Below are 23497 nucleotides of genomic sequence, written 5' to 3'. Positions count from 1 at the left end.
TGTAATAGCCAGAACTTGGAAGCAACCTAGATGTCCCTCACCTGAAGAGTGGATAGAGAAAATGTGGTACATCTACACAATGGAGTACTATTCAGCAGAAAAAAATAATGGAATCATGAGATTCGCAGGCAAATGGATGACACTAGAAGAAACCATCCTGAGTGAGGTAACGCAGTCACAAAAAGAGAAACATGGCATGTACTCTCTCATATATGGATTTTAGACATAGATCTGGGGAGTGCCAGCCTACAATCCTATGGCCAGAGAGTCTGGGAAACAGAAACTTCATTTAGTGGCTGATCGAAGAAGAGGCAGACTCCCTTGGTTAAGTACTGAGCTGAACTCAAGAAAGCCAGTAACAGAGAGGGAGGACTGATGATCAAAGGGATTAAGACTGGGCTGGTTTAACCCCCAGAAACAGCTGACCAGACAAAGGTTAACTATTGAATCCCAGGCAACAGCCTGGGAATCCAGCATGGGACTGATCAAGACCCCCTGAATCTGGGTGTCAATGAGGAGGCCTAGGGAATCTATTGAGCCTTGGGCAGCAGATCAGTACCCATCCCAAGTATACACACAGACTTTGGACTCCCATAGAACAATGTGAGGTGCACTCTCACCCTGAACTCTTGGGGAAGGGTCTAGGCCCTGCCCTATATGAAATGACAGACTATGGACACCCCCATGGAGGGCCTCACCCTCCCTGGGGGAATGAGGGGATAACGGGGGGGGGGTTGGGGGGAGGGCACGGGAAGAGGGGAGGGGATGGGAGAGGGACCTGGAACTGACTTGTGAAGCAACCTTGCTTCTTATCTAAATTTAAACTGGAAAATAAAATATATATAAAAAAAGAAATTCCTAAGTTTGAAATTACATGTTTTTGTTGGCAGCAAGATGGAATGTCACTCCCGCTCCATCCCATCTGGAACGTGTTCTGCATCCAGGCTGGATATGGTAACCACCTATTGTCACTTTGTAGTCACCTGCATTGTCAGACTGCCTGATATGATATCTGTGTATTGTAATCATTTCTTAATTTACTATTTTTATTTTTATGTGTATGAGTGTTTTGCCTCATGCATGCCTGTACACCTCTTGCATGCATGGTGCTTGAGAAAGCCAGAAGAGGGCATTATAGCCCCTGGACTGGAGCTACAGATGGTTGTGAGCTTCCATGTGGGTACTGAGAATTGAATCCAGGTCCTCTGAAGGAGCAACCAGTACTCTTAACAGCCGAGTCATCCCTCTGGCCTTTATCATTAGTTTTTGTTAGTCTAATGTAATACCTACTTCATATATTAACTGCTGGTATGTATGTATAGAAAAATAGAGAATTCACAGGCTTGGCACTATAAGTGGCTTTAGGAACCTACTGGTGGTCTTAGAACATATCCCCGTAGAGGGTAACTGTATTTTGTAACAGAACAGGGTAAGAATTGCCTACAGTTCAGACGACTGGCAGATAAATCCTGTGTTTTTATTTTGTTCTGACTCCAAAAATAAGAGTGACACAAGTGTAACAACTTCTTTGTGTCCAGTTTCTTTCACAGAGGAATGATTAATGCATCAGTTATCTATTGAGAACATAAGACAACATCAACTTTCTATTTTCCTTATTTCCAAAGTTCTCAGATTCCACGTCCAAGAGCTCTCTGTGTAAGCCTCTTGGATGTGTAAATGTCTTCTAAACTTGTGGTTTAACCCCCTGCCCCTTCCACCTCACCCAGATGAATCTGTGCTCTGTAAAACCCAGCTCCAGCAAGTCATGCTGTATACAAGACTCCACTCTAGTAGATGTTACCAACCTAAGCTTATAACTACCTAGCTGGTCCCTAAAATGCACTAGGACTTAGAGAAAGGGAATGCCGACTCATCCAAAACACACACTGCTATTATGAAGGCTAGAAGAGGCATTCTTACGTTTACTTTCTGACTGCTAACTGTGACGCTGAAAGGAATGGTTTCCTGCACAAGGTCAATTACTGAAGATTATATGGAATATCTTAAGATTGAAAGGGAAGTTGGCATAAAATAACGCCTAGTTTGAGAATGTATTGTATCACATGATATTTTAGGGATGCAGTTAAAAAAATCAACTTCAGACAAACGTGAGCATAGAAAGCCCGTGAACCACGTGTTCATATCCCAGGATGCATGCTGTTCCTAGCACCCTGTCTTCAGGGATGTCCCTGCAGAGCCAGAGTGAAAGGGTCTACAGTGACTGCGAGTGTCATGAAAGGAGGGTTCCACTTACCCAGTCCTTTGACAAACTTCATAAGGCACATGATGTAACTAGTGGCTGCATTGGCAAAGACCTGGATGTTGTCCGTGTTGAGAAAGGCTTCAAACACGTCGAACACAGGAGCCTGGCCTTTTCCTGAGGGAAGAAGGGGAAAGAATCATAACACAGGGAGGCTTTAACCCTTCATGGTGCTTACACTTCCTGCACCTCCTAGGTAGTCTTAATAAAGGTCCACTGGAGAAGTGTCTGGGCCTTTCCACTGAATAACTAGCATGCCTTGCTGCTTCACCTAAATGGAAGCTATAGGAAGGCTGGGTGGATAATGGAGGACAGAAGTGGAGGAACAGAGGCCTGGAGCAATGTGTGGGCCTGTAATACAATAAACATGGGGCTTCTGGGATGCTCCAGCACAGAAAATTCTAGAACATCTGTAGACTAGGACAGGGAAATATGTTTATTCATTCATTCCTGTTCAGGAATCTGCTTGCCTTGGGAAATCGTGCCTGCAAGGTTGTCAATCAGGTGGAACTTGACTGGTATCCAGGAACTTGATTCTTAGAATATTACTGGGCAAATTATCACATAAGATGGTTCACTATCCTAGACTGTGCAAAACATTTGGTTTATACTACACACCTGGGAGTTGATATATGCCAGGTATAATGTATCTATGTGACCATTTTCCCACTTGGTCTTTAACTAGCTTTATGTTACTGACACTTCTGCCACTGAGGGAAGAGTTCTCTGTGTGATGTTCCATGGAAAAGCAAGAATGTAGAAAAACCTATAGGATCCTTCCAGATTATCTGTCTTCTTATCTTAAAATCTGGCTGTGCCCTTATTATACTATCATAGTGAAACTTAGTCATGAACCATGCAGTAGACCAAGGCATGCAATAAATCTTATCATAGCAGTATGCTCTGTCCCATGAATCCTTCTGCTAGGTTTCTGAATCTCAGGGTGGCCTTCAGGAATTGCTGACACAATACCCCCCATTCTACAATTTTCTATTTCCTTACTTGAAAATAGATATGGGTGTAGTGTACCTTCTCCTAAATGCTAGGGATTAGGTGTGTTTTGACATTTGGAGCTTTTCAATGTGTGAAATATATGCTCGAATTTACTGAGCCTCTGAAATCCAATGTTTTGGATTTTTGAACGGTTCAGATTTTCAGATGTTCAAATTGTGACCTTTCCCCCCTGTGGTCTCAGGAAGTAACTCGACATAGCAATACAAAGTGGACCAAAACCCTCTCAGTGCAAGCAGAAAGGACCTGATGAGCCAGCTGGCAGCAATCCATCCTCAGGTCCTAGCTGCATGTTATTTCCTGCCGACAAGACATGGCTGGCAGAATGGCTTTCCTCCTGCCCCTTTGAAAAGAAATGAATGTGCCATAGGGACAATCACCCAATGGTTCTTACCCATGGCGTAGTCCCCAACCAGGTACTCCTTCACCTCCGACTTGTTCCCACTGTGCACTGTTTCCAGTGCACTGAACAGGGGTCTCCATCCCGACTGGATCTGCGTGGAGCACACCTCCACCAGCTCCCCAATGGAGGTGACCACCTGCGCAGGTGAAGCGGGATGTGATTAGGTAACACAAGCGGAACTTGTAGGGAAGGTGGTGGACTTCTCTGCCCCCCCCCCCATTTCTGAGTTAATTTTAGTGAAAGAGAAAAACACAACCGAGACAGACTGGCTTGTTTCCCTAGTAACTAGTGTTGCTGAGTAGATTTCCACAAGATTAGCCTTCTGTTAGCTTGCTGGGTTTTTGTGTTGGGTGTGTGTCTCCTTATTGCCAAGCACTGTAGACTCAGGTCCTTTATAGTTCATGCTTTCCAAATACCTCTTACAACTTTGAGCCATCTTTTTAAAGATTTTATGTGAGTGTTTTTCCTATGTGTGTGTGTGTGTGTGTATGCATACATGCATGCACACCATATGCACACCTGGTATCCATAGAGGAGTCAGCAGAGATTTTGTATCCCATAGAATTGGAGTTACAGACAGTCTTGAGACATCACGTAGGTATTGGGAATCAAACCTGGGGCTTCTGGAAGAGCAGCCAGTGGTCTTAATCATTGAGTTCACTCTTCAGCCCTAAGTTTGCCTTTTTATTATTATATCTTAATTTTATCTTTCAGGGAATACAAGTGTTTAATTTTGATAAGGTCTGACTCATCAATTTTTCTTTTTGATGGTCATGTTGCTAGTACTGCTTCCAAGAAACCATTGCCTCAAGTTTATAGTTATTGCTCTTGCTCATGTTAAGTCATGAACAATTTACTCTGTGTGTGTGTGTATGTGTGTGTATGTGTGTGGTGAAAGGTGAGGGTTTAAATTCATCTTTACAAATGTCCTAGTAAAACTGGCTGAAAACACTGTCTTCTTCCTCTGTTGAATTACAATGGCATCTTCGGCACAAGTCAATTGGCCAAACACCTAAAGAATCTTTCTTTAAAGTTATTCCCTTCTAATGTAAACATTTGTAACCATAATTTCCCATAAGTACTGATTTAGCTACATCCCACAAATTCAGTATGTCATGTTTTCACTCAAGACATTTTTTAAACATTCCTTGTAATTTCTTTACTGACTTAAGGATTATTTAGAATTTTGATGTTTGACTTATAAATATTTTAACATTTCCAAAGTTAATTATTTTTTAATGAAAACCCAATTTCCATGATGGCCAGAAAATATACTTTGTTCAATTAAAATTTGGTTAAACTTAGGGCAACTTGCCTTATAGGTTTGCATGTCAACTATTATGAAGAAAGAATGTGCATCCTGTCATTCAGATTGGTCCATAGTGTTGCTCATTATCTCTACCCTGAGATGTTGCTGTCTGGTTGTTCTATTAATTGCTTCAAGGAAAATGTTGTGATAGCTCATTATAATTCATTTTCAATCACAGGAAAATGTATACCGTATAAATTTACCACATTTCTAATTGCATATAGTTCACACACTAAGATACAGCTTGCACCGCTATCCCCACAAAATTTTCATCTTTCAACAATGAAATTCTGTGCCCGTTATACAATAACTTTCTATTCCTCTCCATTGTGAGCCTTACATTGTATCTCCATTCCATTGTTTGTGCCTTCGTGCATTTCTAAGGTTGCATTGGTAGAGGCTTGTGTATCTGTAGGCGCCCATGTATGAAGGCTGGAAGTTAATGTTGGGTACCTTCCCCTACTGTTCTCCACCTAACACAGTGTCTCACCGAGTCTGGAGCTTGCTGGTTTGACCAGGCTAGCCTGCCATCAAGTCCTAGGGGTTCTCTACTTCAATTGTGCTGGGATTACAGTGTGCATCCCATGGCTGCTTTTTGCCCAGGTGCTGGACTAGAACTTAGGTCCTCAAGCTTAGACAGACAGTACAGTACTGACTTAATTGTCTCTACCTCCTGCCCCACTTTTTAGTATACTGACTTATCTTAATTATAAAATACTCATTTCTAGTGATAGTAATACTCTCTGCTTGTCTTTTGTCTTTGACCTAACACTAACACAATTTCACAAACTCTGTCACAGCTAGAATCTGGGTGGCTCTAACTCTTCACTGTCTTCCTGTCTCAGTCCCTCCTCCTCCCCATTCCAAGAGAGTAGCCCAGGCTGGCTTAGAACTTTCTATGAAGCTCATGCTGGATTTTCTCTTGCAGTCCTCCTGCCTCCTGGAACTGTAGGCACAGACCCCTACAGTTGGCCTTTGATTCCATCTGACACTGTGTCTGTTGCTGCAAACATTTGTGAAGACTTCCAAGGGTGTTTTTTTTCATTTCTCTTGGGGACATACTGTTGGAAGAACTGCCAGACTGTACTCTGAACCGAGAAAAGAATTTGCTTCCTTAATCCAGCGTCTGATGTTCGTCCCCTCTGCATGGTTATCACCACCCCTTTGTTTATAGCTGCCCCAGCAAGTGAGGCAGTGCTCATCATGGGCTCAATTTACATTTTCCTAATGATGTCGAGCGTCCTACTCAATGCTACCATGCATATGGCTCTACTTACATCAGCATTTTGCTCTCCGTTTCCCACATTTACTGTAGCCTTTGTTCTTTCCATTTTTTCTTTACCAAAAACACATGTCATTTTAGCATCTCTGTTCTAAAACTTCTCTTTATGTATAGGTAATTGATGAGGGGATTATAACTTGTACCTTGAATTTATTATAATATACTTCTTGTTAACACTGACTCTATTTGGGGGAAAAGCAGAATTTTGCCTCCTATATATCCTTATTTCCTCTCTTTTTGCTAATGTTACATAGTTTTAACTTAAGCTTGGCCTAAGAGAAGCCCAGCTATGTAGTAAGATCTATAGCATTGTCAGTGGCTCCTGAATAATGTGATATGATGAACTCAAGCTTCACTTGATGGGACAGCCCATTACAGCAAAACACCCCCAAGGGGCTGTGTGTGTCCATCCCTCTCTGGCTGTCACTTTGGGGGCATTTTAGTAGGTTTCATTTTTCTTGCCAATATGTCATTGCATTTAAAAGCAAACAAAAAGCTCTGTTCAATATCTGAGTTGATTTCAGAGAAGAGCCTACTGTGTTCTGGGCCCACCATTGTGTCACCTGTGAGGTCACCAGGTTTGCATCTTTCCATCTGTCTCCCATTAGGCAGGATGACTGTGGTCAACATTGTAGATAAGCTATGGGTCCATCCGGCCAGATTCTGTAAGTCTGTGTTTCAGTCGCACCAGTCACTAGGTGATCCTGGCCAACTTGTTTAACCTCTCTTTGTCACCTGCTTGGGAAGACAGCATGCAAACCAGAGAACAGTGCCTGCATCTCCCTCACCAAACGCCACCTCTGGAGATGAGGATGCTGTAAGCCCGCGTCACACTGACCTGGTCTTGGACATCTTCGTCACACAGCTCCAACTGCATGATACGCTCAAAGGGCCGGAAGAGCGCTTCATTAAAGTGGAAGTGAGGCGGCTCACTCCAGTCAGTGAGAACCTCGGTCAGGATATCATGGATGAAGGAAACAGCCTTCTGAGACACGTGGCGCTCCTTGTGGCAGGCCGCCTGCACAAGACAAGAGAGCTGAATGCTGGCGGGAAGTCCGGCAAGGAAAATGCGGCTTCAGGAGGCTTCCCCAGCCTACCTCATTATGTAAAGGTAGAAAGAACAATTCGTTTACATACAAAATTCTAAGGAATTTTAGTGTACAGATAAGTGCACTAAATTGCATCTGATTTTTTTCTTTTTGGTTTTTCAAGACAGGGTTTCTCTGTGCAGCTTTGGAGCCTGTCCTGGCACTCACTCTGTAGCCCAGGATGGCCTCGAACTCACAGACATCCACCTGCCTTTGCCTCCCCAGTGCTGGGATTAAAGGTGTGCACCACTACCACTCAGCTGCATCTGAAATAGATACAACTCCAATGTCAAGTTAAGGTTTCTGGAAGAGCAAGGTTTCTACCATTTTCTTTCTGCAGCATGACAGTTTTCTTCAGCAGTGCAGAGCATGTCCACCACAACCTATGGAACTGCTCAGGGCTCGTCCTTATTCATCGCCCTAACATAGTATGAATAAGTGAGACATTTGGCCCCTAGTGAGGTGGATCAATTGCAACAAGGATTTGAATTGGTGCACACAGCCTGGATCCAATGCTCTATTGATTCCGTTCCATATTGGCTCTCAACGTTGACCTGGGTCCTGCTTTGACTACTGGTACAACAGAAACCATCCCATAAGTAACAAACTATGATATAGGGTTTGTGCTCTCACTGTTTTGGGGGAATCCTAAGAAGACTGTGTGAATGAGTGGGGACTGACTGCCAGAGGCCAGTCTATGCTAAGGACCATGTAGAGAGAGAACTATGACCAGTCTTCCCAGATAAAACTATCACGGACCAGTTGGTATTAGTCTTTGTATCAGCCAACTGTGGACATAAAGGGAAGGCCAGCTGGGATCAGCCAAGCTAACTGTCTTAATTAGTGTTTCAATTTCTAAGCCAAGACACCATAACCAAAAGCAATTTGGGGAGCAAAGGGTTTATTTCACCTTATACTTCCAGATGACATTGCCCATCATTAAAGGGAGTCAGGACAGGAAGTCTGCAGGGTAGAAACCTGGAGGTCATGGAGAGGCTATGGAAGTGTGCTGCTTACTGGCTTGCTCCTTATGGTTTGCTCAGCCTGATTTCTTATAGCACCCAGAACCACTGGTCCATGGGTGGCGCCACCCACATCAATTATCAATTATGAAAATGTAGCACAGGCTATCCCACAGGCCAATATGATGGGGACATTTTCTTAATTGAGGGTCCTTCTTCCCAAATGACTCTAGCTTGGTCAATCTGGAATAAAACTGGCTAGCACACTAATCCAGACCAGAATTACCAGAGCATTTGCGTCAAATTTCTGCTACAGAGGACCAATGGGCAAAATAAATGGTTACAGTTTGAAGCTCCTAGGCTTTCAGTGCAACTAGTTATAGCACAGCATCGTGTTGTTGGGATCTTCACCCTTGACTAAATTGATGCATTCTACCTTTTCTCCTAATTACTCTATCCTCAGGTTAATAAATTAAATTCCATGAAATACTTCCTTGTATATCTTTACTTAAATACATATGACAGGGTGTTTATGGATAAGTTACCATTTTAAGTCGGGCAATAATGTTCCCTGTTACTTAGTCAGTGGGGTGGTTTGAATGAGCAATGATCCCCATAGGCTCATATCTATTTGAGCACTTGGTCCCTAGCTGGCACACTGGGGAGGAGGTGCCACTATTGGTGGGCTTTGAGCTTTAGTAGCCTCACCCTTCCTCCACGTTGCTTGCTAGCTTTGTGTTTACATCGAAGATGTGATCTTTCAGCTCCCTGGCTCTGCATCCCTGCCATTATGGGCTCTCCTTCTGGAACCGTAAGCCCAAACAAACCCTGCCCTCTGTAAGTCATCTTGGTCACAGTGTTTTTTTTTTAAATCACAGCAACAGAAAAGTAACAAACAGAGCCAGCCATCATATCATGCACTGATATGGTTTGATATAGAGCTACCTCAAAACTGATCCTGTAAACTGTTTTCCTCTGGAGAGTGGGGAGGTGTTAGCATTCATTTTGTCAGGAAAACTAGGATGTAGGGTTCCACCTCCTGAAATACCATGTCCCTAGTAACCGAGTTATCAGAGAAGAGAGACAAGAACCAAAGGTGTTGCCCCCCAAAAAAGAATTCACTCGGGGTTCTATCTTTTAGCTCCAGATTCAAGTTAAGAGCAGAACATGAGACTCAAGAACCAGCTTCGTAAGGAAAGTAGTTGAGCCATGTACTTGGAAAGAGAGGGGGGCATAGCGACACTGGGGGGCACTGCCTTTCTGGGTGAGCCTTCAGATGCCTGGATATATAACTAGAGAACAATGGTGCTTATGAGCAGGTTATGGAAAGGTTCTCACTGCTCTGTGGCCCTCTGAAGACAGCCCCTGGGCTGGCTGTGCAGCAGGACGTCCCTGAGCTTACATTTGCAGGCTCCATGCTCACCTCCACCAGGTGTGGTGCCACAAGGCTCCAGCAGCGCATCACGTGGAGCAGGGGTCGGGCTTTGCTTCTCACGATCCTCAGCATGGCATCCCCCAGGCGGAACAGGTGCAGAGCGCTTTTGCGGTCCTGGGTGGACTTAACCTCTCCTACAGGAGGGCAAGGCGAGAAAGACCAAACTCAGGTAGAGTTCAAAGGACTCCAGCAGAGACAAGTTGAAAATCGAGGCAGTGCCCTTGGGTAGCAAAATGGATTCGGATGGCTCATTGAGGAAGGAGAGGGCCTTCCATTCACAATCAGCAAGGTGGTTCACTCAGGAGGACCAAGACCTCTCCCTGATTCAACACTGTGTCCACTGAGACAAAGGCATGATGCAGTGGCTTATACAGTGATGCTAAGGAGTTGGCCTGTTTAGTAGCTGCCCTCGAATGGGCCAAAGATTCCCCTCTATTCCCCGATGATCTCAAGTGTCAAATACGGGGTAATTATGCCTACTTCTTAAAGTTCCTTTTATTATTAAAGGCATGTGATGACCCATGTCCAATGACGAGCATGGGGCCCAGCACACGTGGATGAGTGTTTCAAACTGTGATAATTATGACTTGCTGTCATCTTTCACACATGCTGCTGACACCAATGACTGCGGCTGTTTCTCCCTTACTTACCAACAGTCCCTTACCTGGCATTGCCAGAGAGTAATCGACAGTGTCTGTCACCGAGTGGAAAAGCTGGGCCTGAGACGCTTTCTTTAGCTGGTAGAGGAACCCTCCCAAGGCCGTTAGGTTCAACTTATCTGTAGCATCGTCAAAGAGCCTGGGTACAAATAAGCATCTGTGTTATGTGGGAATGATTCAGCAAGGGCATGTAGCAGAATAATTACGGTAACTTAGCTGATGTAATTAACAAATACGCTGTGTAAACATTGTAGACAAGTAGATGGCATTACCACAGCTATTATTAATGTGCACACATCTGTACTAAGCATGGGATTTTGATGCAAAGAATACCACAAAGCATAATCTTTGCAGATTCCAAGGTAAACGCTCCTAAAGTATTTGACAAGAATGTGAAAGACGGCAAAGTATTGCTTCCAGAGATTCCAGGGCTATGGGAAGGATGGTGAGATGTAATGATCCAACAATAGGTTCCCATAACTCCAGTGGGCAGTGAGGCATCTGTGTTTTCAGACAGAAATAGTAAAAAGAAAAATGAGGCACTAAGACGTATTGCAAATTTATAAAATTCAGTTTTGAGAAAAATTAAGCAAACTTGAAATTTAACATAAAAAATCAAAGACCTAATTTGAAATGAGCAAAGGACCTGAAAAACTCGCAGAAAACAACACTCAACATCAGTCTATAGATAAGTGCAAACCCTAAAATTAACACTTGCTACCAAGAGGAATGCTGTGCGTCTTTGATGATGTAAGCCAGCTTTCTGATAATAGTGTATGAAATAATTTCATATGTAATGAGTGCTGAAGTATTTTTTTCAAAATGCCATCATCCATTGTCATCTAGAATCAGAGTGTCATGCTTAATTAAGATTCTGTAATTTTGCTGGACAGTAGTGGCGCACGCCTTTAATTCCAGCCCTTGGGAGGCAAAGGCAGGTGATCTCTGTGAGTTTGAGGCCAGCCTGGTCTACAGAGTGAGTTCCAGGACAGCCAGGGCTGTTACATAGAGAAACCCTGTCTCGAGAAAACGAGCAAAACAAAAGATTCAGTAATTTTAGGGCTGAATGGATGGCTCAGCAGTTAAGAGCACTGGCTAATTTTTCAGAGGACCCAAGTTCAACTCCCAGCACATTGCCATCTGTAACTCTAGTTCCAGGGGACCCAGTGCACTGTCCTGTCCCTGTGTGTACATGTGGCACACAGGCACACACATGGGCAGTGCATCAGTATGCATCTAAAATGATTACAAATGGCTTCTGCAGTTTTAGTGGCAGAGGATGCTACTTACTTTGCAGAGTGCTTACATAGCAATGCCTGAAGCTCAGCCTTTCCTCACCAGTACCTCCTAAACTGAGTGTGGTGTCACAGGTCTATAATCACCTCCTATTAGGAGGTGAAGGCTAGAGAGAAGTTCAAAGCTATCCTCAGCTATATAGCAAATTTGGGATCAGCCTAAGACAGATGAGATTCTATCTCAAAAAAAAAAAAAAAAGAAAGAAATAGAAAAAAAAAGGAAAGAAAAGCCTGTGCTTTCACTCTGCCCTGTGATTCCCAACATTAAGCCGCAAGAGCCTTTGGAGTGAGACAGACTCGGAAGCATTTGGTGGCTCCATTGCTTTAAAATGGAATGACTTAACACATTAGTTAACTCCACGGACCTATGTTTCTTCCTCTAATAAGTAAAGTTAATAGTGCTCATGGTTGAGCTGCCTTGAGGGTTGTCTGGTCTGTGTGAAGTATACGTGGCACCCTAACTGCTAACTAGTGTTAGTATCTGTTGTTTTGTCATTTTCTTATTATGGCCTATTCAGTGGTGCCTTTGAGGGGGTGAAGATGCTTTTGAAGAATGAGAGCTGAACCTCAGCAAATGAAGATCTTAGGCAGAGGAAGCAGAGCGACTTGGGAACTTAGCCGACTTGTCAACCCAGCCCTGGCTCAACTTTACCAAACAGAGAACCCTCATTAACAATCCCATGAAGATGACTAGAGAATTTCCTTTGAGCAAACTGTTCCCTGTGAGACAAACAGAAAGACAGAATACACACACACACACACACACACACACACAGAATGGATGCTGATGCAAAGGGGTCATCCAAACAAAAATTACCAGCTACTTATCCCCATGTTTTGCATATATAAATTAATATATTCAATAAACTTTTAAAACTATAGAGTTATGTTAATTATGTTCTAACTTTCAAGTACCTTGTTAAAATTTATTTTTTTGGCCAGTATTAATAGATATGTAATTAAAATTAATCCCCTTTGACTATTCTTCCAAGGAATCCTATTAATATAACAGCAAAATCTTTTTCTTGTACTTCAAAGATAATTATGTTTATACACCGTGGTCTTTCTTATATTGGCAGGAGATCTCTAATGAAAAACACAGCACAGGCACAGAGCATACACAGTACACACTCAGCACACATACAACACGCACCAGCACACAGTACACACATGCTTCGTACACCAGTACTCAAGCAAACATAGCAAACACACTCAGCACACACAAATACCAATACGTAGCACACATGCAACACATGTACACATATACACACCAAAGCACCCAAACATACACATACGCACACACACCACAAACACACATAGTTTGGTAAGTCTATTAAGTGCCCCAGGACTTCTGGGAATACATTTATTACGTTGTGTCTACTAGCCTCATATTATTTCAGCAACCCCCATATACCAGCACCAAGTGGAGCTATACCGAAGTTTTCAGTTATGAATCTCTTAACTAAATACACAGTTATTAACAGAAATACCAAGATAGTAGACATCCTACCTGCTTGATTTTGTAGGTCAGCATCACTGACTACTATGAAAGCATCAAGTGATGGTTTGGGATTCAGGCAGTGAACATGCTCTTGTGCTTTGGAAAAGCATCCACAGTCACAATGCTGATGTAGTTTGTGAGACTCCCCATGTTTCCAAGACTGGAACTACCCTCATGAGATCTACTTTTTTAGAATCTTATTTACCAGTGAGGATGCCAGGGTCCAGTGTGTTGCCATACATGGTAATAAAACCAGACTTAATTGCAGATAGTCTACCACAGACCTGGAACTCGGGCATTAGAGGATGGTTCATTGAAATGAAGGTGTGTGGTAGGAGGAAGATAGGAAGGAGGGCTGGGAGATTGTCAGTTGATAAAATGGTTGTCTTTGAAACCAAGGACCTGAATTCAACACCTAGGGCCCACATAAAAGCAGAGTGCAGTGGCTTATATGTGTAAGTAGTCCCAGAGTAGGAAGACACTACTAGGGCCTGCTGGTCTACCAGCTTAGCCTACTTGATGAGCTCCAGAGGCCATGAGAGACCCTGTTTCAAAACAAATGAAAGAAAAGGAAAAGGTGGATGGTGCCTGAAGAACAGGCAAGGTTGTCCTCCACATATATGTACACACACTCAATGGAAAGCGTTTTCAGTAACTGGCTCACACAAGTTGTCCCCAGCTGATTTTGAGACCAGACAAATGAATATAAGCATAGCCAGCAGGCAATCTCTGGCTTAAGCATCCTTGTGTGGTGAGCTGGCCTCGCATACCTGTCAGCCTGGGTGGAAAGGCTGAGTACCACCTTGGCGGCACTGTTCCCACTCAGACTGCCTCCCCTGAAGTCTGAGGTCCTACCACGGCTACATTCTCGAACGAGCTCCTGGATGGAGCGTGGCTGGACCACAGGGGCTGTGTTCAGGGAGGGGCCCTGCTCCAGGCTCTGCTCCTGAGATGAACCCTCACACTCAAGGTCCCCCAGGAGGCCAGAGCTCCCAGATGTCTTCTGTGGCTGACGGATGGTCAGAGGGGGCTGGGAGGCACCATCACTGAAGTGAGTGTGCTCCAATGTGCCCACATACTCACACACCCTAGAAAGAGGCAGACAAACAGGAAGTGAATATTGTAGCCCATAGTGAGAGAAAAGGAAATCCAGCTAACCCTGGAATTAACCCCAGGTTTTCTCTTACCATACATATTTGGCACTGCCATCTCCTTATTATGTATGTTACTACACAGAGACACAAAATGGGTTTTGATTTGGACCCATCTTGGCATGGGTGAGGGAGTCCTAAGATCCTCTCATCCATCACTCTTCTGGGGGAAAGATAGGCAATGGGGCCCTGTTCATCATTTCTGCATTGCCTGGGTTACTGGTTTACTAGAGTGCTTATTTGAGAAATTTCCCTGAGGACCCTGCTCCCCTATACTATTTTCTGATTAGAAGCTGAGAAACACTTTATAATACCCATGATGGATAGGCTCTCTTGACATAGTAGAACTCTAAACTGTGATGTGTCTGATGGTGATAGCTCCATAAATTTCATGTCCAAGCAGGGATTGGGGCTGAGGGGGTGTCCCCTCGCAACAGAATACACACGTGCAATGGCCAACTCCAAAATGCCTGCTCTCAGTTGAATTTGGGATTGAGATGCTTTCTAAGATATCCTTTATCCTGGATAGAATAGTTGTTGTCCAAGGGCATCCTGGATAGTCCACTCTGGTGTTCCATGATCTTGGGTTTGTTGAACTCACATATATTGCGTGGGTACCACCCAAGTCTCTTCCTTTGCTTCCTTGTAAGACCAGTGCAAAATATCTGGCCATCTGCTTTCCATCACATCCATTTTTGTTCCAGGCTGCTTCATCCTGGTTCTTTCTCACGCTCTTCTTAAGCTGGTCGGTTTTACAGCCCTTGGGTATTCTGAATGGATATTGCTTTCCCCCTAGGAACTTAACAAGAACCTGTGGCTTTACTCAGTGAAGGGAAACTGAACTCGGATCTTGCTGGCCCCCAACCGCTTTCCTCCCATGGTTGATCTGCTTGCAAGTCGCTTCTGTGTGATGCCTTAGATAGATAATGCCTGGTTAAGGCACAGCTGAGCACACCTGAGCAGGGCTTCTTCCTTGCTCTGCTCTAATGACAATCCTTGGGGAGACATGGTTCTTATCTTGGACTTAGGAGTTGGAGTCTGGAGTTGTCATTTTGTTTTTATTTTACAGGTGTTGATTGGGAGTCTCTTCAACTTCTGTGGCACAAAACTCAAGAGTCAATTTTAAAAAATTATTATGTATACAGTGTTCTGCCTATATGTATTCCTGAGGCTAGAATATGGCACTGGATTGCATTGCAGATGGCCATGAGCCACCATGTGGTTGCTGGAAATTGAGCTCAGGACCTCTGGAAGAGCAGCCAGTGCTCTTATCTGCAGAGCCATCTCTCCAGTCCAAGAGTCAAATTTTTTAGTGATCTTTTGCACAGATATACTCTCATGTTCTTGTTTTTCCTTGTCTAGTTAAACTAGATGTCTTTAGTGAGGTATTGTGTGTAATGATGTATATTAACCAAGGTCTTTTTTTTAACATAGGACATTAATGTTGGATTATTGATGCCTGCACACATTTTAAAGTCATTCATTTAAACTGCATGGTTCTCTCCCATCCACCAGTTAAGAATCCCGGCCTTTTCTTCTTTGGTGTAACATAATACATCTGTCTCCCACAGGAGTGCCAACAGATAAATCACAGTTCCCTGAGTCCAGGTCTGCCACTCTGTCCTCCAAAACGTACCTTCGGCGGGTCCTTGTGTCCCGTCCTCCTGGGTCTCACTTGGAACGTGAGTACTCACAATCTACTGAGATGCTGGCAGACCCTGCAGTCCACACCCTCTCTACCACCCCAGGCTTCCCACGGCAAGGGTCGGGGGTGGGGAATCCCATCATGCACCTGAACACGTGTGGCCAGCAGTCCGGGTTGTGGCTTCCCATCTCCAGGCCTACGCTGAGGATGGCATCCATGCACAAGACGTGGGCTGTGTGCAGCCACACCCCCTGCACCTTCCCCATCTGCTCCAGTTTCTGCTCCACTTTTAGTTTCACTGTGCCAGAAAGACAGTTATTAAAATAGCAGGCTGAGCAAGGGAGACAGAAAGGGAGGGAGACAGGCTGGAAATGAAAGAGTGTGTCGTTCGTCATGCGAGGGCCAAGAGCAACAATACACTTCCCTGGCTGCAAGCGCCTCTTCAGCCGGTCCCCACGGTTCACATGCAAACCACTGGATGGACAAGTCTGCATTCACAGGTCAGATGGATCCTGAACTGGGTACACTCCCTCCCAGCACACCCCTGGGCCTAGGCGAGACACAGCCGTGTGGGTGAGCTTCTGTGCTAACTCCAGCTGCGCCATCTGTTTCTAGACCCTCACCCTCCCATGTGCACTCAGATTCATACTATCAAGGAGTTCTCAGCAGTCTGCAAGTCTCTCTGAGCTAGTTTAGTATTGTTTATGCTTTTCTTATGATGGCCATCTCAAAAGCCAAGCCTGTGCACTTGGAGCACAAGCATGGCTTCTTTTCAAGGGAGAATCATGATGCCATTTTACCCTGAGTTCACACTTTTAGCTGTGAGCTACAAATGATGCTTTCTTGAAATATAATGGAGTGGCAATAGCAAGGAGAAGGTTGCATACACTATGCATACCAAACTGGTTTTATTTTGTGTTTGTTTATGATTAGAACATTTTTAGCTTTGTAAGAGTGTTGCTGTGTTTTAGGAACTGTATATGTAAGAATTAAACATTTACAAATGTTTATTTTATGTGCATGAGTGTTTTGCCTGCAGGTATGTATGTGCCTATGTGCATGCTGGTTGCCGCAGAGGTCAGAAGGGGATGCCAGAACCATACAAATGGGTGTGAGCCGCCATGTGGATGCTTGGAACATAACCTGGGTCCCCTGGAAAAGCAGTGATTACCACTGAGTCATCTCTCAAGCCATAAGAAGTTCTTTTAAAGATTCATTTTATTTATTTGTGTGTATGTGTGTCTTTGTGAGTGTGCACACACATGTGTGTAGACATGCATACCCACACATGTGCAGAGAAGCCCGGGTTAGGGTGTTGGATCCCTGAGAACTAAAGTTGGAGGTCTTTGTGTTATGTCTGGCTGGTAATGGGGAGGCTTGGATCTGAGAATCCTTGTCCTTATGATCATCTCTCTTAACCACTGATTCATCTCTCCAGACCCTGAGATTTATATTTTTGAGGTAAGTTCTTGCTACCTTAAATTTGTGATGCTCTCATCTCAAAGTCTTGAGTTCTGGCACACAGATATATTTAGATGACTAAATGTAAAGACTTTGGTGTAGTTGACAGACATATAATACTTAAGTAAACTTTGATTCCTTTTCCCCCCTTTCTCCAGATCTACAAGAACAACTTTGCATGTTAACAGGTTTCTAAATTGCTTGGCTAAAAATACATATTCTCTGTGACTAGATCTTTTACATATCCATGGATAGCATCAGTATAACTTAGATCATGCTTGCATTTTTTCTTCTGCCTGCTGCCTGCCTTGTGTGGTTCACTGCCATTAGAAAAGACATTTTCTTTTCTTTTTGTCTAGAAGAGCATCAGCTTCACTGACCCTTTCCTGTGTCCACAAAGCTCAGGTTTCCTGAGTGAAGTTTTTCTGGCTCTCCTTTTATGGATTCTGTTTGATTTTCACCCTCAGAACAATGGCCAATTTTCCATTCCTACTGTAACCTGAGGGATCTCTAATGTGTACCAGTAGCCTGACGATGATCCAAGGGGGTGGCTCAGTGAGTTGTTATCAGCCAACTCTCCTTTCCTTGTCACTAGTAGCCAGTAAGACTTTCTTGTTGAGAAAGAGACAGGATCAGCACTCAGACTCAAGCCTGTGACCCAGTGGGACTCCTGACTAGTGGAAATTACCTACTGTGCATCACACATAGAATGGGGACCAGTCTCCAGTGTATATGCGGATGTGTGCATAGCACGGCAAAGGCACCAGAAAGGTCCTGCCCGAAGTGGTTACCTTGTGCTATGGCATCACTGGGCTCCTGGGCTTCCCTTTCTTCTTTCTCTTCCTGGACACAGGAAGCAGCCGCCATCTGGGCAAGTGCTGAAGCGCAGTTAGCAGCAACCCCTTGGGAAGACACAGACAGCTGCCCCTTAACTGAGTATGATCTGCAGGTACCTACCAGAGCCCCTTCTAAATGATGACTTTCCTAGTGAGTTAGCAGCAACCCCTTGGGAAGACACAGACAGCTGCCCCTTAACTGAGTATGACCTGCAGGTACGTACCAGAGCCCCTTCTAAATGATGACTTTCCCAGTGAGTTCTGAAGGGACCTTCCCTCAGACCAAAGGTCAGGGACCCCCACAGGTACCTAGTGCACAGCTCAGTCGTGCAGCTTTGCGCAGCCCGTCAAGGCTCATGCAGATGGCATCTCGCTCCTTCTGGTTCTGCTCTTTTATGCCCTCAGCTCCGAGGATGAAGGCCAGCCCCTTGGAGCTTCCTGCCATTCGACCAGTCAAGGGGGTTGACAGAGTATCAATCAGGTTCTTCCAGCAGCCCACCAAAATATAACGAGCAAATGCCACACCTACAAGAAGAAAGGGTTACCCAGGTCACTCTCTAGAGACAAAAAGAATGACAAAATGCCTGAGGTTTTCCAGGCTTCAAGATGAATATCTCTGGCTTGCATGTAATTCTATGGCAGGAAATATAACTTATTAAGACTGTGTTGGGTCAGGTTTCCACACAGTCATCATAAATAATGCATGAGACATCACCACCTCAGTTGGGCAATTTTCATGAGCTACCTTCCTTCCAATACAAAGTCATCATTTATTTAAGCCACTATATAATAATTTGATTTCTGGGGACACATGTAATGTATGCATATTTTAAAGGTAAGGTTGAAGGTCTTACCTGCTACAGTGGAGTCATCAATTCTCCTGCTCTGGGTGAAAGGTGACTCCATTGAAGCTGATGCCATCAACTGGCCACCAATTGCGCTGCTCTCTAAGCCATCAATATCTGCTAAAGAAAAGAGTAAAGTCATCCCCAAGTCTTCCCCTCTGACAGGCCAATCGAAAACCGACAATGGCCACCATGATATTCATATCTTTTTTTAGCAAAAATCCATTGTATCTCTTATGTATGAGTTATAGAGCCCCTTTTCAGACAATATTATAAACGTTGCTTTAGTCCCTCTGTTTTCTTTCATTGTCAAAGCATTGTTTCGTATGCTGTTGTATGCTTTATATTTGATTAAAAATAAGGCTAAACTCTGCCCCTGTCATCACTAAGTATCTGTTCAAGGTGTTTTCATCTTTGGATTCCCTTTTTACTCAAAACCATGGCATTATCATTGATCATATGTACAGAGTACTGCTTCTCAAGTTCTCAACTAAAAAGAACTTACAACCATGCCAGGTTAGTCTTTTTCTTTCATAGCTGTTCCACTAGAACTAAGTAGGGTAAGCCTCCTTGGTCAGATAATTTCCATTCTATATACTGATGATAATACCGTACAATTTTCAAACTGCTTCAGTTAATATTTCTCATTTGATTGTTCCCAGCTACTCAAACCAGGGAAGGGAGGGCTATTATTATTTTCCATTTTACAGGGGAGGAAATTAAGAATTGGAAGCAGGAAAAGGTATCATTTCTGGGTGTTTGGGCTAAGATCCCACTGTAAAGTAAGTAAATTTTCCAAGTTTAAGAAGCTGACAGAATTGGATTTGGTGTTCATGTTTTCTGATTGTAGACCAGGTCTCTTTATAACATCAGGAGCTCCATCCTCTGGACACCAATTCTCTCACTAGAAAAGGAGCTGATCGTGGCATGCAACACATAAATTTGGATATAATGGATACAGTCAAACAAAACACAGTGGAGGGTATGGGAAATGAGGATAAAATAATTTCTTCTGAATTTGGGACTTTACTCTTGCTTGAGTAGGAGAGGATGTTAATACATAGTTTTAAAAATTTTCATTTTATATTGGACTGTTAAAAATGTCAGGAAGCCTTCTAGGCAATGCGTATCAGAAGGTCATTATGGTGGTTTGAAAGAAAATGGCTCCCATAGGGAGTGGCACTATTAGGAGATGTGGCCTTGTTGGAGGAAGTCTGTCACTGTAAGGGCAGGCTTTGAGGTCTTATATGCTCAAGCTACACCATGAATGGGACAGTTTGCTTCCTGTTGCCTGTGGATCAAGATGTAGAATTTTCTGCTGCTTCTCCAGCTCCAAGTCTGCCTGCATGCTGTCATGGTTCCTGTCTCTGAAACTATAAACCCAATTAAATGTTTTCATTTATAAGAGTTGTTGTGGTCATGGTGTCTCTTCAAAGCAATAGAAAAACCTTACAAAGACAGTCATAGAAGGTTGAAATGTATATGGCTGATACTATAGAAAAATTGGCCAGTTTTCTGGAATCAATTTGACTTTCAATCAATGGCCTAATGACATTCACCAGAAATGGTCATTTTATCCAGGGTATAATAGTTCCCATGTACTGGGCACAAAACTAATGAACTAGCAATTTGAAATTTATTTAAGTATAAGGTTTTACATTTCTATGAATTTTTTGCCATGTTATAGGGAGTGGCCTGTTAGCTGATGGTGACACTGTTGGTAGTGCCTCTCCTGGTATACAATGGGAGGGTCAAAAAGTCCTCACACTCTCATTTGGTTCACATCTGGAATTTGTTATAAAGTTTCCTGGACTGTTAGTTATTTTAATTAATTAATTATTATTATTTACCAATGTTTTTGCCTGCATCTATAGATATGGACCAAGCACATGTCATGTCTGGTACCCTGGAGGTCACAAAAATGCATTGCATCCCCTGCAACTCAAAAGTGTCCTTACACTGTCCTGTGGGTGCTGGGAACAGAACCTGGGTCCTCTCTAAGAGCAATAAGTGCTCTTAACTGCTGAGCCATTGCTCCAGCTCTCACAGAATTCTGTTCAATTATTTTGAAAAGACTACATATTGGTTGTCATTATCCTAAAATTAAATAATTACAGACAGAGCGATGGAGCTTATTCTTACATTACAGATGAGGAGCAGTAATGATGGATGAGTACAGTTACTGTGGATAGTCTGCTATTCCTTTCTATTGAATGACTTTTTATTAAACTTTGGGTAAGAGATACATAGAGATTACATCTGGCAGAAATCTCTCATTTCAGATCCTCAGCTGAATTCAAAGGCACTTACACACTAGGCAGCAGTTTCTATCCTAAAGAAGGTAGTTTAGGGAAACAAGGAAACAGAGGGAAACAAAGCATTGCTTATAGTAAGTTAAATGAGCTCCTACAGACATGAATGATTATTTAGTGTGTGTTTCTCTGTGCACTGAAACTGGAGCTCTCTGATTCAGCTAGATTGGCTTCTAGCAAGTGCCAGGGATCCACCATATCCATCCCTCCAGTGCCAGAGTTATAGATGCCTACAACTATGCCTGGTGTTTTATGTAGGTGCTAGGTATCAAACACAGGTCCTTGAGATGATTGCACCTTCTCTCCAGATCCCATGAATGAGTATTTTTCAAGTGGAATAAATAGAGCCATGATTAATAAAGTACAAACTGGTCACTTGTGTCATGGTCCTGATCCTTAAGATGTGGGGTCTAGACTTGCTTTTACCACTTCTTTCTTGATTCTAGAAGAAAAGATTCAAGAAAGTGGCAGGACTCTGCCCTCCAGGGAGGGGCCTCATGACTATATCTCTACCGTTTCCTAACTAAATAGCTCCCTACCTCCAAATTCCTGATTATTGGTTTCAGTCGTACTTTGCCACCTTTATAAAAACCTCAGTGTCTACTATGGACACGATGACATACTTTTAATCAATAGGTCCAACCTCCTAGCTACACTATCCAGCTTTATCCCACCCAGCCCCTGTGTGGTAAACAGTTGACGAGCTTTGAGAAACAGGATACACGACACAAGGCATCTTTTGTGTAGGACCATGCCTTTCTATGTCCCATGAGCTAGAGCAGGAGAGGACAGTTCAGGTTGGAAGTCAATTTTGGGACAGAGAACCAGCTAAAAAATGAAAAGGCTTAACTTCTCAGGGCTTCTGATGAACATATCAAGGCCTTGAACATTGTTGGTAAGCCATAAAAAAACAGAAATACCTGTTCCCAAAAATCATCCCACTCCTAGATACTAAACATACTATTATCAACCTGAAATTTTTAGTAGTTAAAGAGGATATTAAGATTTTTTTACACTGGAACAAGGATTCTGGGAAAGCCAATTTTTGGCATTAATTTATATTCTGAGACATCCGAGAAAGGAACACTGACAGGAAATGGGAATGAGGCCAAGTATAAAATCAATTACTTCATACTCCAAATGCTCAAATCCCAGGAGTGTGGAATGATGTGGGTCTCAATTAGCACGTGAGAGCTTCCAGGAATAACTCTGGGCCAGTGTCCAAAAAACACAAATCCATCAATGGGCCCACAGCATCACTCCAACAGCTGAGGGTGGTGAGTTAGCCCTATCCAATGGCGACAGAGAGCACATCAGGCTGCTCACGACAAAAGGAGAGCAAATGCGTGTGAGGCGCTTCCACGATGCCATCCTGCACCTGCCACTCAAAGTCTGTTCAAGAACCACGACATTTCTAAAAGACCCCAGCACATCAGCTTCCCTGCTACTGCGCACCCCACGACCTTGGCCTGGCCCACTGACCTGTGAGCATGGTGATGAGGGGAAGGCTGTTGTCCTCAGGGCTGCCCCAGTAGCCAGCTTCTCCCAGCATGTTTCTGTCCAGCACCTGATGGTATAGCTCCTCGATCCAGGCCTGGGAGAAGACCATCAGCACGCCACTGGTCTGCACCTGTTTCATGAACTCTTTCTGCAGAGAGGCCATGGAAGGGGACCAAGGACACAACCTGTGAACCAGCAGGTTACCAAACTGGCCCCCACCCCCTTCACGGAACCAGAGCTCTTTATTGTGGGTAGGAGTAACAGAAAAGCTGGGGTGCAGAAGGACCAGGATGCTGTTTTGTGTGTTCTTGTTCTTGGGGGAAGGTTGTCGCCTGCATGGCTACCTTCCATAGCTGCTTCTTCCTGCTCTCCCAACAGCAGCAGGGATAGAATAGGCTCTGGATGGAGTGTATGCACCCAAGAGACACTTGTCCTACACTGTCATAACATCACCAATTAACCTTGGAAAGTTATATATCATTCAAGAAAGACATGGTCATTGATTCCTTTCTGCAGATCCATGACTTAGACCCACAAACTAA

The 23497-nt window shown here is 43.7% G+C and overlaps 1 protein-coding gene across 2 annotated transcripts in view; it reads right to left on the bottom strand.

Annotated features, from left to right (window-relative positions):
- The window catches only part of Arfgef3 (ARFGEF family member 3), a 139837-nt gene that overhangs the window by 26351 nt on the left and 89989 nt on the right, over positions 1-23497 (bottom strand). The window contains exons 14-24 of one of the 2 annotated variants that reach the window (XM_013110177.3): positions 22938-23103; positions 19153-19263; positions 18608-18823; positions 18254-18364; positions 16149-16299; positions 13976-14293; positions 10415-10548; positions 9739-9884; positions 7104-7283; positions 3666-3810; positions 2255-2377 (exon numbers count right to left, since the gene is read on the bottom strand). In XM_013110177.3, coding sequence (XP_012965631.1) covers positions 2255-2377; positions 3666-3810; positions 7104-7283; positions 9739-9884; positions 10415-10548; positions 13976-14293; positions 16149-16299; positions 18254-18364; positions 18608-18823; positions 19153-19263; positions 22938-23103 — 1801 coding nt within the window. The remainder of the gene's footprint in view (positions 1-2254; positions 2378-3665; positions 3811-7103; positions 7284-9738; positions 9885-10414; positions 10549-13975; positions 14294-16148; positions 16300-18253; positions 18365-18607; positions 18824-19152; positions 19264-22937; positions 23104-23497) is intronic. The other variant, XM_005065842.4, reaches the window with a different exon arrangement.

This window comes from Mesocricetus auratus, unplaced genomic scaffold (genome assembly GCF_017639785.1).
Source record: "Mesocricetus auratus isolate SY011 unplaced genomic scaffold, BCM_Maur_2.0 Super-Scaffold_100018, whole genome shotgun sequence".
In the NCBI taxonomy this organism is placed as follows: domain Eukaryota; kingdom Metazoa; phylum Chordata; class Mammalia; order Rodentia; family Cricetidae; genus Mesocricetus; species Mesocricetus auratus.
This window is presented reverse-complemented; position numbering and strand designations above follow the sequence as displayed.